The sequence below is a fragment of the Mastacembelus armatus genome, chromosome 20 (assembly GCF_900324485.2).
Source record: "Mastacembelus armatus chromosome 20, fMasArm1.2, whole genome shotgun sequence".
NCBI lineage: Eukaryota > Metazoa > Chordata > Actinopteri > Synbranchiformes > Mastacembelidae > Mastacembelus > Mastacembelus armatus.
In genome coordinates, this window is record NC_046652.1 from 4,076,485 (window position 1) to 4,092,919 (window position 16,435).

A 16,435-nucleotide genomic window follows, 5' to 3' on the forward strand; every position below is an offset into this window, starting at 1 on the left:
TGACTGACAGACAGAGGATAGGACAGAGAGGCTCGTATGTTCTTGTCCTTTTGCCTGTGTTCAACATCAGACATAGAACAAGGGAAGGAGCAGACAAAATAAAGTGGCATTAAGAGAAATACAAGTGGCTGTAGGAGAGAGCAAGAGTGGGAGGACGGTAAGAGTTTGAGAAGCACATTCATGGAGTGAGCGAGGGATTTAAGAAAAGAAAAGGAAGGAAGAAAGAGAGACAGATAGAGGAGAGAGGACACACTCTACTGGCTCTCAGCACGGCCCAGGGGTAATTTCCTCTTCACATGAGAAATGCATGCTGGGATATGGAATCATCTCCAAGGGAGGGTAATGATGCATTGCCAGAACCTTGGCCCTGAGGCACAGCTGTGTGTGTGTTTGTGTGTGTGAGTGTGTGTGTGTGCATCTGTGTCCTGGCCATCATCCCTGCCTGTTGTGGGTAAATTGCCCATTGTGGTTATTTTCCTTTTCTGAGGTGGCCTATGTGTGTGTGTGTGTGTGTGTGTGTGTGTGTGTGTGTGTGTGTGTGTGTGTGTGTGACCTTGGGATGATAACAACTCGGTGTGTCTGCCATCTCCTCTGCTACTCTGAGTTTCACCCTAAATCTGAGGCTTGGGCAGTGGGAGGAAAGATCAAAGACAGGCAGATAGATACGTCTGAATTACAGTCGTCAGTGGGTGGACACACAGGGAGACTTTTGTAATGTACACACATTACATTTTTAAGTAAATGGAAAAAAATGACATATAGGTAAGAATCACACATACAAAGTAGAGACTATATACTGACAATATATTTTGCTATCAAGCAGTGAGAGATGAGAATAGAAATACAAAATAGAAACATAAAAGGCTGTGTTCACTGTTTTAACATTTGAAGGATGTTTTCCTATAGTGTGCACTATGTGTAGTGTGTATTCTATCATGTTCGTTTCTTTTTTACTTTAATTACTGCCCCTAACATTTCTTTGATAAACATGATGAACATGCACACATATTAAGCACTGCTATTAAATGCTATGAATATCCAGGTTAGCAAATAAGGTTTATACCATGTGACATTTCTATTGCACCATAGCGTGCAGTCTTCTGTCACTGCCTCTTCTCCTCCCACCACATTTCTGTGTCCCCATCTCATGACACGGGTGGCATTTGAGAGGGATTATGGAAAAATGTCACACCAGCAGAATTACTATATATCTTCTTTGCGCCTCACTTCACTTTGCTTTTCCTCTGGCTCAAACAGCACAGGTACACAACCATTTCCTATGTATAGAGCAATGTTACATTGGTAACACAGAAAATACCAAAAATCAAAATTTTAACAGATTGTGAGATTTATATTAAGGTTTTTACCTACTGACAGATCAACCCACCAAACAGCATTATTTTGCTTTGAAACTTTTTGGGGCTGTTGAAGAAAAAATATAAATGCCACAAAAACAAAATAAACCCTGGAAAAATAACCAAAGCTTAAAGAAAAAAATAATTAAGAGAAAAAGCTGCACCCTCACGGAAAACTATCAGCTTTACCTCTTCTTCTCACCTGAATAGCCTTTTACTTTCCTAGCCTCGCCAAACTGCAACCTACCACATCATCATATGAGTATCGGGTCAGCTGTACTTTTTGAATTGAAGTACATTAAAATTCATTTCATGGCTGAGGCAGACTAACTGTGTTGTGGAGGAGTGAGCTTCAAATGTTAGCTTCAGACCAAATACGTATCTCAGAACTGTGTCTACATGTTCATATTCCAGTTGAGACAATTTTTCTCTATATACATCTGTGGGTGCTATATCTATATCTTACTTGCTTGCTAGGAAAATGCAGTCGCAAGTGTAGCACAGTGCTGTCAGTATAACTACCCTAAAGAGGCAGTGAAGCTTTATTTCCCTAGGACTTCAGTGCAGTCTTGCATGAACTCAGTGGTATTGACTTTAGAGAGGAATTTATTTTGTCTTTAATTAACTTCATAATAACATTCATTGCAGACATTAATATCAAGCAGTTGTACATCTTGTGCATTGTCCTGTGCAATTTTTGCACATGACTCAGTTTTCCATGGAGCTGCAGTAGTTAAGGTCATTGAGTTGTATATCTCGTCTGCAGGAGAGGGATCTTGACCTTTCAGCTGAGTTACTTCCAGGAAATCAAGCATTGAGTGCCTGTTATTGGACCCACTGGGACTCAGTAATGACCAGAGAACTTAAATAAACTGAAAACTGGAGAACAGAGGTACAGGAGGTAACAATAATAAGAAGGCAGATGGTTGCAATAAAAAAGGAAGAACAAGTTTATTTAAAAAAACTGGATTTCTGCAAAGGTGAAATTATTGAGGAACGTGTAACAAAAGGCACAAGTTTTGGTTATTATGTTCACATAAGTCTGATATGTCCATATCTGGCAGCTGTGGGTTTACACAAGCAGCTACATACAACAATCATATCATAATATCATAATATATCCCTGTGGTATGTGTGCTAGCTAAAATAAAACCTTTACATGCCCAGTCACATACATGCACATATGTCCACTGAGTTGCAAACCAATCGGCCTACTTCTTAAACTTTTTATTATTATAATTTTCTTTGCATGCTAATAAAAGAAGCATGCTGACAAGTGCCAAATAAGCATAAAGAAGCAGCATCCAACTGTACTAACTGTACAGCATTTTAAGTAATTGTAGTGAGTTGTAGATTTCACCTTTTTGCCTGAGAAACAGAAACAGAAGTAAATTCATTAAAACCAAGACCCCATGTTTGATACCATTTCATATTATTTGCATGGTATCAGGCTCTGGAAGACTCAGGATAATGGCCATACTTTCATGAAAAGCTTGGAAGTGAGATGTAAGGGGCATAAACAAGTTTTTATCCCGTAGATATTTTGTTAGTGTTCTGCGGGCCGAGAGGCCAGCTGGGGTCTAGCTTTGCTGGCCAGTGCATGGTTCTGAAAAAGATTAATGACCTAAATTCTATCATTAGCAAGCCAGAGAAAGAGCCACTAGACTTTGTCATCTAAATGCTGTGTAGGAATATGAGGGCCCACAGATGGCAAAAGGCTGTGCTGTATTTGCAGCTGACCAGAATAGGCCCTGCTGAAGTGGTCAACAAATTTCATAGCACCACGGCTTAAGCAACGTTGAGCTCCATAGGAAGGATGTGCTTCATTTCTCTTGTTTGATGTTTATGGATGCACCAGGGAGAACTGATAGAGTAGTGCATGATGTGGATGGGGCGTGGCAGCTACCATTAAACACTCACACCAGTTTCCTCCTCACAAGATGAAAGTGGTTAAAAAAGAAAGAGACTACTTGCTGCAGACTGGGGCAGTTGAGCCTTGAAGATTGGCCTGGAGCACAGCAGTGGTGTTAACGGCTCAGGATGGGAGGCCAGATCAATTTTGTGTTGAGTTTGGAATAATCAACAGTATCTTACTTGAGGTCCTCAAAAAGGCAGGTCTTGTCATCAGCCAGTCAAAGTACGAGTTCACCTGGATCATCAGTGGGCTGTGGAGAGGTGCTTCTGTGGGCTTTGATCATAGGCCACTACCGGCAATGCCTTGTACTTGAACACAGTTTTGGGTATATATTGCTTTTACTGTCATTTTCTGTATTCATAGGAGCTTTGATTGAAGTCAGGTGTCAGAGGTCAACAGCTGGATGCCGTGTGTGTCAGAGTCTGAGTATGAATCGTTTTAGCCCAGTGCTTCAGTCTGACAGCCAAATACTACCCATCTCTCCTGATGCTCTACACATCAGCAGGGTCTTTCTCAATGTTGTACAAGAATGAAGAGAGAGAAAACACATACAGCATTGTAAGAAAGCTGTATTCCAACTTGCCAGCTTTCAGGAGCATTACCGTAAAATGCGCAGAGGCAGCCATATGACTTTCTTCAATCCCTGTACTGTCAGGATAAGTCTGGATGAGAAGGTGAAACAGCAGCATTTGAACCTCTCTCCTTACCACTTTAATTACTTTCAGACTAATGCCTTAACACCTCCAGTGGTCCAGTGGAAATGCTCAGTCACGAGCAGATTAGACTGTGTGTATAGATGGACATTCCTGCTCACTGAATCTACCCCAGTTAAGTAAGTGTTTGGTTGTCTCATTTTTTTTACTTCATTATTCATTTTTTATCCTGCGAAATTCTATTTTTGATTATGGACCCCCCACGTATGATCTGCTGAGTCAATCCAATTTTTTTACTGAGTCATGATAAAATAACTCTAAAGCTTCCCAGGGGTGCTAACTCCATCTAGAAACACTTCTCCATAATACATCTATTCGTTCTCTCTCTCTTCTTCCATCGTTCCATCACACTGCAGGTAGTAGGGACTCAGCAGTGATGATGGGTTTAGTATGTGAAGGCTTTCATTCAGCTCCTGAAGTGTTTTATTTCTCACTCAGTCTAAACACACAGTTCTCATACAGTGCCATTAGTTGTTGTATGAGGTTGTCTAGTGTTTTCCCCTTTTGCACTCTCCCTCACTTTCCATCTTCTCCCCTTTATCACTCTGTCTTCCTCTTTTTTGCCCCAGGGTGCTAAAGTGTTTTCCTTAAGGCTTTATGTTTGCACTGGACTGTGCATGGCTGTCATTTCTGTGTTCATGGTGCTTTTTTCTGAGTAAAATGACACAATAATCTTGATACAAATATAAAAGGGACATGAAAATGGAGATTGCAAAGGAGAGAGAAGAAGAAATGGTTTGTAAGAAAAGGAGCATGGTCAGTTGAGAAATAGATGCAGGCCAGATTGTCATATAAGTCATCAAAAACGGTTGTTGGCATTGTCTTACCCTTCCTTGTGAAGGGGTGTGTGTTAAGCATATGTGTGTGGAGATAATGGCACACATTGCAATAAGTAGCATGTGTATTCATGCACAGCCATGTTTGCTTTTCCCCTGTGTAGATTTTTGTACTGTACCTTTTATATTTGACTTTATCGCCTCAGTGATTTTGTAGAGTTGGAATTCCATTTGTCAGTGACAGGGAAAGTGAAATGCAGACTGCATATTTGGGTCAGGAATAATCAAAATGATGGTCAATTTTTATGCCGGTTCTGTGCCATGATGCGTTTAATACTGTGAGAAGCAGCTGCCATTCTACAGAAAGCAAAGTGTTTTTGGTTTAGTTTCTGTGCCCTTTTTGTAAAAGGTTTGACCATAGATATTTGACAAAAAATAAAGGAAGCCTTTAAACCAAATTTTCAGTTAAGATGCATTATTTTAGGTCATTTTCTCTACATGTTGATTTATAGCATTGTAGATGACACAGAGCTGGTTTACAAGCATTAATCAAGCTATGTAATATTCACTGTGTTTCCATTCCCGTTTCCATTCACAATCTGCTTGGGAAGGCTCTAATGGAGTATGTGCAGCATGTGTGAAAGTGCTTAAGCAGGTGTTTAACTATGAGACACAGATTTCTCACATGAGAAATGTCAACATCTTTAAATACAGATGGCTATTTTTATGAAATATTATATTCCCTCTCACTATTTCTTTGTCAGAGATAATACACAAATATGTGTCAGAACCATCAGTATAAAAATCACCAATATAATGAACACAGCCATGTCACTGTAATGATTTGATCCATGTTATCAACATCACAGCCCCCTACCACTTCCTGTACTGTCAGTATCTGCTTTCCTGTCTAGAGTGAAATACTCAAAAAGTATTAGTGCAGTAAAACAATGAAGTGCCAGTAGCTAACACAGTCATGGTTATTCTCAATCCCAGATGTAACATAATCAACATTGTCAATGTCATGATCCCATTTTGTCATTTTCCTAATTGTTCATTTTATATCATATTTCATCATTACGCTTATTTTTATCACGACCATTGTCTTACTCTTTATGTCATCATCTGCATAGTCTGCATCATTAACAGCATGCTTTTTGCATTGCCTTGCACAGCTTTTAGCAAATGCTGTACTGTTCCCATTTCTCTGTGCTGTATTATTGCCCCAGTGTGAACTAATGAGAATAGCAGGTGCACAAGCTAATCACTAGCTTATTAGTTTTTCTTCCCTCTTGTGTCACCTCGCTGATTGCAGTCTCTCACAAACATGCTGCACACAAGGACATACTGAAATATTAATATACTTTCACACTATCTCACACAATGCCCAAGTACAGCTTAAATGCCTGCAGACAAACTCTATGCTAAGTTAAAGACAACCCAGTAATTTTGAAGATAGATGCAGATTTGGATTAAAAAAAAAACAGCTACCCTTTGTACTGGTTCTTTCAATGTATAAATTGCTGCAAAAGAGTAAATGTTGCTACACATGAATACATTTCTGAGTGGGGCAATCAACTACAGGCACCCTAAACCAGATCCTCAGGGTAATGTTATCCCTGGGAGCCAAAGTGTTCAGTTGAAATTCTGCTTTATAAACTGAATATTCTCCCTTTTTTACTCATGTTGGAGATGCAGCAAACTAAAGCCATCATGTTACACAGTAACTGGGTTCATTTCTGTAGTAATGTGTTTCCTTAAATGTCACGTTAATGAGGAATCCTGTTATTGAAGAAAGCCACTCACAGGGCTGTGTGATTCATGGCCATGTGTTTTTAATGGGGTCTTTAAAAGAATACATGTGCAAGACAAAGGTCTTGTTAACAGTAGTAACAGTGTGGCCACTGGTTTTATGGTCCATCCATGATCACAGACAAATGCAGTGTCAAACACTTTGCCATGGTTGAATTCGTACAATCTTCACATGGCCTTTACAACACAACCATATAAATAGACTGACCTTGCACTAACAAACATTAAGACATAAAGCAAGTAGACAGCAGAGGAGTTTGGACATGGCCCAGTAACTGTGACTGAACGCCAAATGAGACCTGTCACTGAAAGTTTCCATTGGAATAATGTTCTCTCTCTCATTAATACACACACATAGGACACAATGTGTGCAGGTGGTCCTGGTAACAGTAAGATCAGAGCTGTGTAGCTTGCATGGCTTCCATTTGATTCAGATCTTGCCGGTGTTGTAATTGCTATACCAGCCTCTTTGGCATACTGTAGTATGCAGTGTACTCAAAAAAATAAATAACGAGTGGGAAAAGAAATAAAGGCAAATAAAGAAAAAATAAAATCAAAACAAAACTGAAGAAGGATAAAACAAGGTGCATGATAAAATGTTTTTGTAAGTGGGGTGCCTTAGCGCTAAAGTGAATTTAGTGTGTGTGGGCAGCTGTAAAGATTCAAAGGTGTTCACAGATGTGTGCGAGAGAAAGGAAACAAAAACATGTCTGTTCAGTATCATCAGTCTTCACACATACAAAGGACTGTTTGACTGTTAAAACTTGGTTTGAAGATTATGGACAAATTTCAGTAGGTTTAAGTTAAAATTAGAGTAAAAGTTATGATAGTTAGTTATTATGGTTATGATGGTTAGAGTAAGAGTTAAGGAATGTCCTCACAACTATACAAAGAGGTTTGTATGTGTTTCTGTGTATGTGAAGTCACATGCCTAACTCTAACCATTGCACCAACCTGACATCATGTCGTTGCAAACATTCAGTGATATAGGTAGTGGAGACCAGCATCTTGCCCTGACAAGGAAACCAAAGTCCCCACAGTGTGAGTGTGTAAATAGGTTTCAATACCCATAATGTGAGTAATACCAGGCTCACACACACACACACACACACACACACACACACACATCCACTCACATGTATACACACGCATACATAGGTAGTGCTAATATCCAGATTGACCTTATTACGGTGATATTCATATGACAGAATAATTTTAGATAATTTGTGGTTGCGTGATGTACGCTCACACAGTGACAGTGTGGCATGTTCATTAAGTACAGAGGCATGAAGGTGCATTTGTTGAGCATGTACACACACATGCATAGGACAGTATCCTCATTAGCATCATCACAGTAAAAATAGCTCACCTTCCTTGTTTGTCATTCAGAGGCCAGAGCAGACTCATTGACATGATTGCATCTCAACTTGCAAATCAAGAGACAATGGGGCAGTAATTTTTCAGCACGCTCTCCTTCATCTACTAGATTAATCTTTGCCTGTGCCTTGATTGGCTGTACGCAGTAGATAGAAATTTGATTGGTCAATTTGTTCACTTGTGCTGTGTCAAGACTAAACCTAGAGAGGTTCTTCTCAGTTTTATCAAACACCACTGTGAGGAAATCCACCATAGTCTAAAGAAGGTGTTCCTCAACTTAAAATGACACTCGGTTACAAAAATGCACTACTCATGCACAATCTTTAGTCATCTATAGTGGTGCTGTTTGGACCTTTTAGTGTGGCAAGAGAGTAAATTAGTACTAGTAGTACAAATTCTTACTAGTTATTTTAGCCCATATTTTTACCATTTAATGCTAGTGGACCATAGAGTTTCTGTTGAGGCCCAATTATCTCAGACCTTTCCTTGATGCTTGACAGTTTCCTTGATTTGGATGATTGACAGTAATGAACAACATGATACTTTCCTGTTTCAAAATAAACCCGAAATTAACAGACCTCCTTGTTGCGAGATATACTATGTCTTGCTACTCCAGACATGAAGAGATCATTCCCAATCAGGGTAGAAGTCTGAAAGATTCCACTTGAATCTTCTTTGTGTTATACAGGTATTAGTTGCTTGCTACAACAAAATTGTTTTTTAATTTGATAGATGTTGCGAAGGTACTAAATTATGAGTTATACCTTCTCTACCTACAGTAGAATAAATAAGTCTTAATGAGGGTGGTATGTGCGGTAATGGTTGTCGTCACCTCAGCTTCTATTGGCTCATCTAATGAGTGTTTGACTGAGTGTATGTTTCATTGGCCCATTGCTTGGCTGTGTAAACATTCACTAATTGCACATCAGCAAGTGTTACTATGTGTGTATTTTTATGTTTGCTGATATTGAAGTGCATGCTTGTGTGTCTTCAATGCATGCGAGATTGTGTGCCTGTATATATGTATTTGAAAACTCGTCCGTCAGTTTAATGCCCTGTTCGATTATGCATCCAATTCTGTGTGTTCAGCTAACTGCAAGGACTAGTGCTGGTGCTTGTGTTTTCCTTACCCGTGCAAATTTTACCATGTCCCTGCACACTAATGGTCTCCTTCACCTGCCCCACCAATGTCATATACATACACACACACACACACGCTTAAATAGATTAGTAGATACACTAATAGAAAGCATATTTTCAAAAAAGCAAAGACGTGAAAATGTCAGCTTTCATAAACTCCTGTAGACCAATGAAGTTCGGGTGCAAGAGTGCAATAATGAGTGAAATATGCTGAAATAAGAGAACCTAAATCTAATCAAAGTAATCTATACTAAGACTCAAAAATAAAGAGTACCGTATCCAAGTCCCAAAGAATAAGAGTTCTCTTTAGGATATGACATATTTTGCATAATCGCTTGTTCTACAAGCTTAAAACTTTACAAGAACTTTAGATGAAGTGTACTTTCCCACTTGAATATCATATTATTAAGAAAAGCAGTTTAAGGAGTGGAAGCAGATAAGGACAAATGAACCATAATTATGTTGCCAATCATCTTGAATAGCCTGTCTTTAATAATTGCAACAATTTTAGTCCTTGCATTGATGAATGCAGAGTATTTTAACTTATGCTTGATTGTTTTTTACATTAAAAGGACCAGCATGTACTGTATACTAGAATTCTTTACTATCTAGTAATTAAAATAATACATGTACTACATCAGAATCGTTCAAATTCTCTTTGAGCTTGCTAGTGACATACAGAACATTTCATCACCAGCTCTTTTCCCACATTATCTGTTTCTCTGAGCCATTCACTGTTAGTCAGTGTTATTCAACACCTCTCTCATTTTTTTCACTCAGTCCTTTTATTCAACCTCCTGAGCCTCCTATTCCCAGCTGGAAGATGCCAGCATATTGATTTTTCTCTTCATCTGTGTGGTTTCTACACAGGCTACAAATGGAAAAACTCTAGACTCATTTGAGAAGAAGAGAGGGAGTGAGTGAGTGAGAAACATGGATGGTGGTATGTGCAGACAAAAGAAGGAAAATAAGGAGAAAGTCACATGTGGCTTCTCATACTGAAGAGAGTGCGAAACAAGAGAAGAGAGAAGAGCTACACTTAGTCTGTCTATCCCCATTCATCATTTTTCTGTTTTGCACTTTCTGCAATACATTATGTTGCTCTTATCCATGACCTCTCATTGTCATTTGTTCTCCACATTTCTTTTCTGTCTTGCTCTTTGATTGACCTTCTCTGTGGAATTAATACTTATACTGCTCTTATTTCAATTTCCATGAAGAGATGTAATCTATGATTACCAAAGTCATTTCCATTTGCCCATCAGTACCCAGGGACCAGTGTATGAAGAGGAAGAGAATGGAGACAGAAGATGATGTGTTTTTATTGGAGCTGACTCAATGCAGATTTTTTTTAATCCACTATTTATTTTTGGACATAGCACCCCGGTCTTCACCCACCTATCCATTTTCCGCCCAGCTATAACAAGCATCACCCTCTCTCTTCCCTCACCTTTCATTTCATTGGCCAGCATGTGTTCTGTCAGCTGCAATACATGTGAATATTTTAGCAGAAAGAAAGAACATTAGCGCAACATGTAATAGTGATAAAGGTCTTACAGTGTGGATAATAGATATACTGTAGTTATACTGTAAATCAAATTTGCATTTGTAGAAAGTGGAACAAGAGGATAAATAGTATAGTGACAGGTAAAGATCAATAAGTCCTCCAAGCTAAACAACAGTATATATAATTTTTGCCTACCTTAGACTATGATCCTTCCAGCGACACCCTTATCAGATCTTTGTCCTCATTGACACAGTTATAAACAAAGTTACACTTAAGGAATTGTCAAAGTCTGATTAGGTTTAGAAACAAAACAACAATTTAGATTCAGAAAAAGACAGCGGTTTGGGTTTTAAAAACTTGGTCATCTTGTTACAATAATAAACACAGTTTGTGGAACTTATGGGTAAAATGCATTGCAAAATCCTCTTTTGATATTCCTCCATCCACCTAAACATACTCCTAATGAAACTTTGTTGATCTATGTCCTAGTGGTGGAGCCAAATGAAATTTTCAGTGTTCTGCACAGCACAAAATGAAGATTTTTATTAATATTTTTGTCGTACAAACATCGATCTTGCCTATACTGGTTTTATTTTATTTTTTTAAAAAAAAGCTTTTCAAGGAAGAAATAAATAAATATGCATTACCAAGTCTATGCAATCATATTAGGATATCAGAAACTTTAGTCTTCTTGTGCAGCTCTATCAGAGTTAGAAACCATGTATGATATAAGTATGATTGCTTTCTTTCTCCTTACCAAATGTATGCACAAATAATGAATACCAAAGATTCTTGTCTATGTTTGAATTGATCATTTTGTAGAAATCTGATGAGTAGCAACACATTTGCATGCAAAAATATGGATATCAAAATTAATACATTTATAAATTAGTGCTACTGTAGGTAATTTATTTTTTTTTATAAACAGGCATTTTTTTTCACTTGAGCACCCATCCCCAAAATGTCTGTGCATCACCCTTGTTTCAGAGCAGGAGTGGAAGAGGAAAAATGTGAGTCTGGGCTGCTAGAATTCTGTAATAGCCATTAAATTACCTAAACTGCATTTTTTTCTTTTTCTGCAATTCATCCTGCTTTTTCTCTCTTTTCTCTCATTCTTTCCCTGCTCTGTCCTTTCCCCCTGGTTGCTGTCTGTACCCCTCCAACCCAACACAGTGATGAAGATTGATGTTCAAGTTCTAATTAGCATCTGCTTTTGCATCCACACTGCCAGTCTGTCCATTCCTGACCCTCCAATCAGTTAACAGACATGACAGGCCTTGTCCAATCAGATTAAGGACAGCGGGACAGGCTTTCTGTGTGGAGCTGTCACTCCTGATATATTGTGGGCCTTCCTGATGGATGTGATTTGAGCTAGGAGACCCAAATCCAAATGTACCCTGGAGTAGGTAAAACTGGGCCATACTGTATGAGCTTGTGAGGATAGAAATTCATATCAGAAGAGATATAACACTACAATATCTTATAAAACTAAGTGGGCCATGGTAGTGTTGGTAAGACTGTTACTTGATTTAATGTTTACCATCTCCTTTAGAGATACAGCAGAAAAAGAGCAACTCATATCTTTATTTACAGCACACCCAAACATCATAAAATGTGTTAATAATGAAGACAGTCTGAAATGTTGTCTTACACAGTAATACTGCTCTATTCAAATACTGTCTTGGGTGTTACATGAAATTAATTCATACAGTTGTTTATATGTGGATGTGAACCCATGCATATGTGTAACTTGTGTTTGGTTTACAATTACAAATCTGAATCTACATAGTCTAAATATGATTAAAGCATGATGATCAGCATAAAATCCAGGTACCTAACTATACTGATCATGTGCAATTGCCTGATTTTTTTTTTTCAGTTATGCAAGCAGAAAAAATATGTGGCCGGACATAAAACACCAAAGAGATGGCTACTTCAGTGCCCTCATTTTCAGCAGTTAATGTCAGCGTTCGTAAAAATGTGGGTGTGACATTTTTAGAAAAACTGGTCCCCCACTTGAAAATTTGCCTCTTGGTCTTTTATATTGCATGTGTTTGTGTTTTATGGTATTACTATAATGTACTGTATGTCCAGGAACAGGTGTAAATATATAATTCATCATGTCTTTATCTAAAGCCATCCTTAGCTGCTTTATCTGTGCAGTTAGGTTCTTCATGAAGACACTGAACTTTATACTCCCATTGTACTCATTCTTTTTTAGCATTCCTAGTTGCATAATTCATCCTTTCACATTTTGCTTCTGACCTTTCATCCTAAGTTTAGGGATACAGAAAAAACATGATAATCAATGATGAAACAAAGGGATGATGTATGTGCCAGGCAAAGGGACTGGAATAACGTGAACAAAAATCAACCAATCTTTGTGAAAGTCAGGTTGTTATAGACAGAGCATCACTTGTATGTTTCTGTATAAAATCAGTATTTTTCAGATTGAAGATTAAGGTTGTTTTCTCACTGTGTTTACATACTTGAGTCCATGTGTAGTGCATGTCAGTGGCCATGTCAGGATTTCAGTTGGAAGATAATGGGTATTGGCCATGAAAAGACCAGTTTTCTGAAAAGAAAGAAAGTCTGATAACACTAGCGTTTTCACATACTGTACTATTCTATCAGATTTAGCCTCTCCTGTGCACGTGTGCGTGCGCATCAAAAGCTTACCATCACAGGGCAGTCTTTTTCCTCTGTCCCAGTTATATCACTCTGTCTCTGCCTCCCCACCCCCTTGTCACCTCCCTTTATTCTCAGTATGTCAGACTGCTCTCTTGCCATACTTAGTGTTTCCATTTAAAGTATTTCACTGCATCATGCCTCCGCATGTTGTCTACTCAAGAACTGGCAAAGTAACCCAACAGTGCCATGTGATTTGTTCACAGGAACGTGTAATTTTGATTTAAAAAGGCGAGTCAAATTGTTCTATGTGGCACTCATTAACACACAAGGCATAAAATAATAAAATAAAGAATATGGCACATAAAATGCAGCACATTGTTTTCCAAGTTCCTCAAAAGGTCTGTGGGCATTTAGGATGAACCCTGCACTTATGCTGACACTGCATGCCTCCTTAATCAGTTCTCCATTTTGCAGGCTGTATTCCTGTCTTTGCGTCCTGCTGTTTCACATCATTGGCTTGTTGCCTGGCGGCACATCTACCAGGGCTGTAGCTCTCATTAGTACCTGTGTTGACATGACTGGCAACTCATCTGAGGATTATGTTCCTCTTCTCTATCCTTTTTTTTTTTTATTTTTCCATCTCTTACCAGCTACCTCCTGCCTGTTGGACCCAGTATCCTTTGAATGCTCTGGTTTTCCCTCAAGTCTTCTTCACCTTCCCTCTCTCTCTGCCTCTGTTCCTCCCCTGCTCTGTTCCTCTCACTCTTTCTCTCTCCCTACCAGGGGTTTTTAATTAATGGTGAGCCATGATGCTTATCTTATCAGCACATCACTGCTTTCTATTAACTACACCGACAGGGCTGAGAGGCTGCAGGGGAAGGATGGCACACACACAAACACACACACACACACAATACACAGTTATACACATTAACACATTGTCAGATATGTACATACATACACTCAAATACAGGCATAGATGAATCTAAATAGCTAAACAGCAAGTGTGTGCACATACAAAGTGACAAACCCACAGACACAAACAGGCACTGAGGCAACTGTGTCCACATGAGCACACATCATGAGCTATCTTAATGTTGCCATACACACACGCACACTACCGAACAAACTGCTGTGATGGTATCTGGATGTGTAATTTAGGGAGCGTTGTTTGAGGGTCTCTCCTCCTAAATCCCCTAAACGCCTTGGGAATCCCTCCCTCTTCCCTCTCTCTATCTCTCTTTTACCTCCTTCAGTCCTGCTTTCTGGCTGAATGAACACTTATCATATGGCAGATAAAGAGCTGTCCATGCAGGAGCTCGCTCTATCTTTGAGACCCATGTTTACTCCCCGTGAACACTCTGCTTTCCCAGATGTTTCATACACCACATTTGCTTGATCCCACAAAGATGAGAGCACTGTGTTGACGTTTCATTGTCTGTTGCAAAAACTCCATACAATCCTCTAGCCCATCAATTTTTTACTCCCCAGGCAGGTCAATTATCCCTTATTTACCACATTTTCATGTTTGGGGCAGTTGGGCTAGGAGGCAACATAAATCGTTTTTTCGTGATCGCTTGATGGGTATTACAGTGAGCTATATTTTGGCACAGAACAGTGAACATGAGCAGAAACAACAAAATCAATCCTCAAATACCACAATCGATGAAAGCCACAAAATTTCGACATAAGTTTTTTCTTTCTCTTCAGATCATATTGAGAGTTGATGATTTTCTGAAAGCACTGGGGGAAAGAGAGAGACACAGTTTACACAGTAGTTATTGGAGAAAATATTAGATTGTGGAGACACATACTCATGCAGGCGTGTGCACATATACACACAGTCGCCCACTCTTTCTCACACACTCATAATTTCCTCATTTAGGGGACTGTAGCAAAACAATTATCAGCAGGGGATAATACAATAAAGAAAACCATTTCCTGGGATTTATCAAGGGACAAACATTTATTTCACTTTGTCCAGTGTGTTCATATGAGTGCAGACTCCTAATGGTAGAAATTATAGACCATAACTCACACCACTCAAACTGCAGACAGCATGCAGGCAGTAATACTGCTGTGCTGTGCAATTCTTCAAACTTTTTTCCTCCTTTTATTAAGCTTACTGAGAACTATTTATGAGCTTGTGTCAATCCATAGTTGTAATAAAATTGTATTAACTTATTTGCATAGTGTCTCATACTACATCAGGATAATGTCGAAATAAGCCCTTGGCCATGGTTAGCTCTAGGATTTTTTTTTTTTTTTTTACCACACTTTTTTCACCCACAATTTTTAGATAAAATTACAAAATAGACAAAAAGTATTGCGATGTTTTTATTTTGGATCTTCTTGGTGCCTTTGGAAGTGACAATATCTTTGTCAGCCATGGTGACTACTCTTGTTATAATTAAAAGCAAACATTTTTAAACTCACTATATGTTGGCTATTATAAGTTGAAAGACTTTCAAAGAATATTTGAACCAGATTTTTCCGATTTATTTATGCATTTTTTTATGGATGCCATCTGCTTAACCTGCTGGCTTCATCTTCACTTGGTATTTCTTTCTGTACCTGTGATGGATGGAAATGACAATGTTTTGGCAAATTAGGCATTGCATCATTTCTGTCACACTCTGTTGCTTAGCTTCTCCCACTGAAAAACATAAAGTGGATTTTGACATTTAATAGTGTCTTTCATATGTATTCTGTCATTCTATGTCTCCCTGTGTATGCTGTATAACTGTATAAGTGAATGTGTGAGTATCTGAAACTCTAGGTTTTATGGGAAAATGTTTTATTGGACATCTTTCAGGTAACCTCCTGTGTTTCAGTGAGATGCTTTGTTAAAGTGCTGAAAAAATCAAAGTGTCTCTGTCTGTCTCTCTGCAGAGAATTTGGGTGGAGAGATCCGGAGCTGCCAGAGGTGATTCAGATGTTACAGCACCAGTTCCCATCGGTGCAGTCCAATGCAGCAGCCTACCTACAGCATCTCTGCTTTGGAGACAACAAGATCAAAGCTGAGGTTTGTATCTGCTTTTATATGTGTGTGCGTGCACGCTTTTTTGTGCATTTACACACATATGTGAATGTTTGATTAGGAACAGTGTTGTTGAGAAGGGAATAACTGACTGTAAGTTGATTGATAAAAGCTATTTAAAGGTCGCAAAAAGCAGTCAAGTGAATACCTTCTTATGAGTTGCAGTCAA

General features: G+C 38.7%; 1 protein-coding gene across 7 annotated transcripts in view; it reads left to right on the forward strand.

Moving 5' to 3' along the window:
- ctnnd2a (catenin (cadherin-associated protein), delta 2a) overlaps nt 1-16,435 on the forward strand; it is a 258,555-nt gene that overhangs the window by 150,600 nt on the left and 91,520 nt on the right. For all 7 annotated transcript variants that reach the window (XR_003294714.2, XR_003294713.2, XM_026291760.2 and 4 more), the window contains one exon: nt 16,119-16,251. Coding sequence is in view for 5 of the 7 variants with exons in the window: in XM_026291760.2 (XP_026147545.1) it covers nt 16,119-16,251 (133 nt within the window). In the remaining 2 variants the exon portion in view is untranslated. The remainder of the gene's footprint in view (nt 1-16,118; nt 16,252-16,435) is intronic.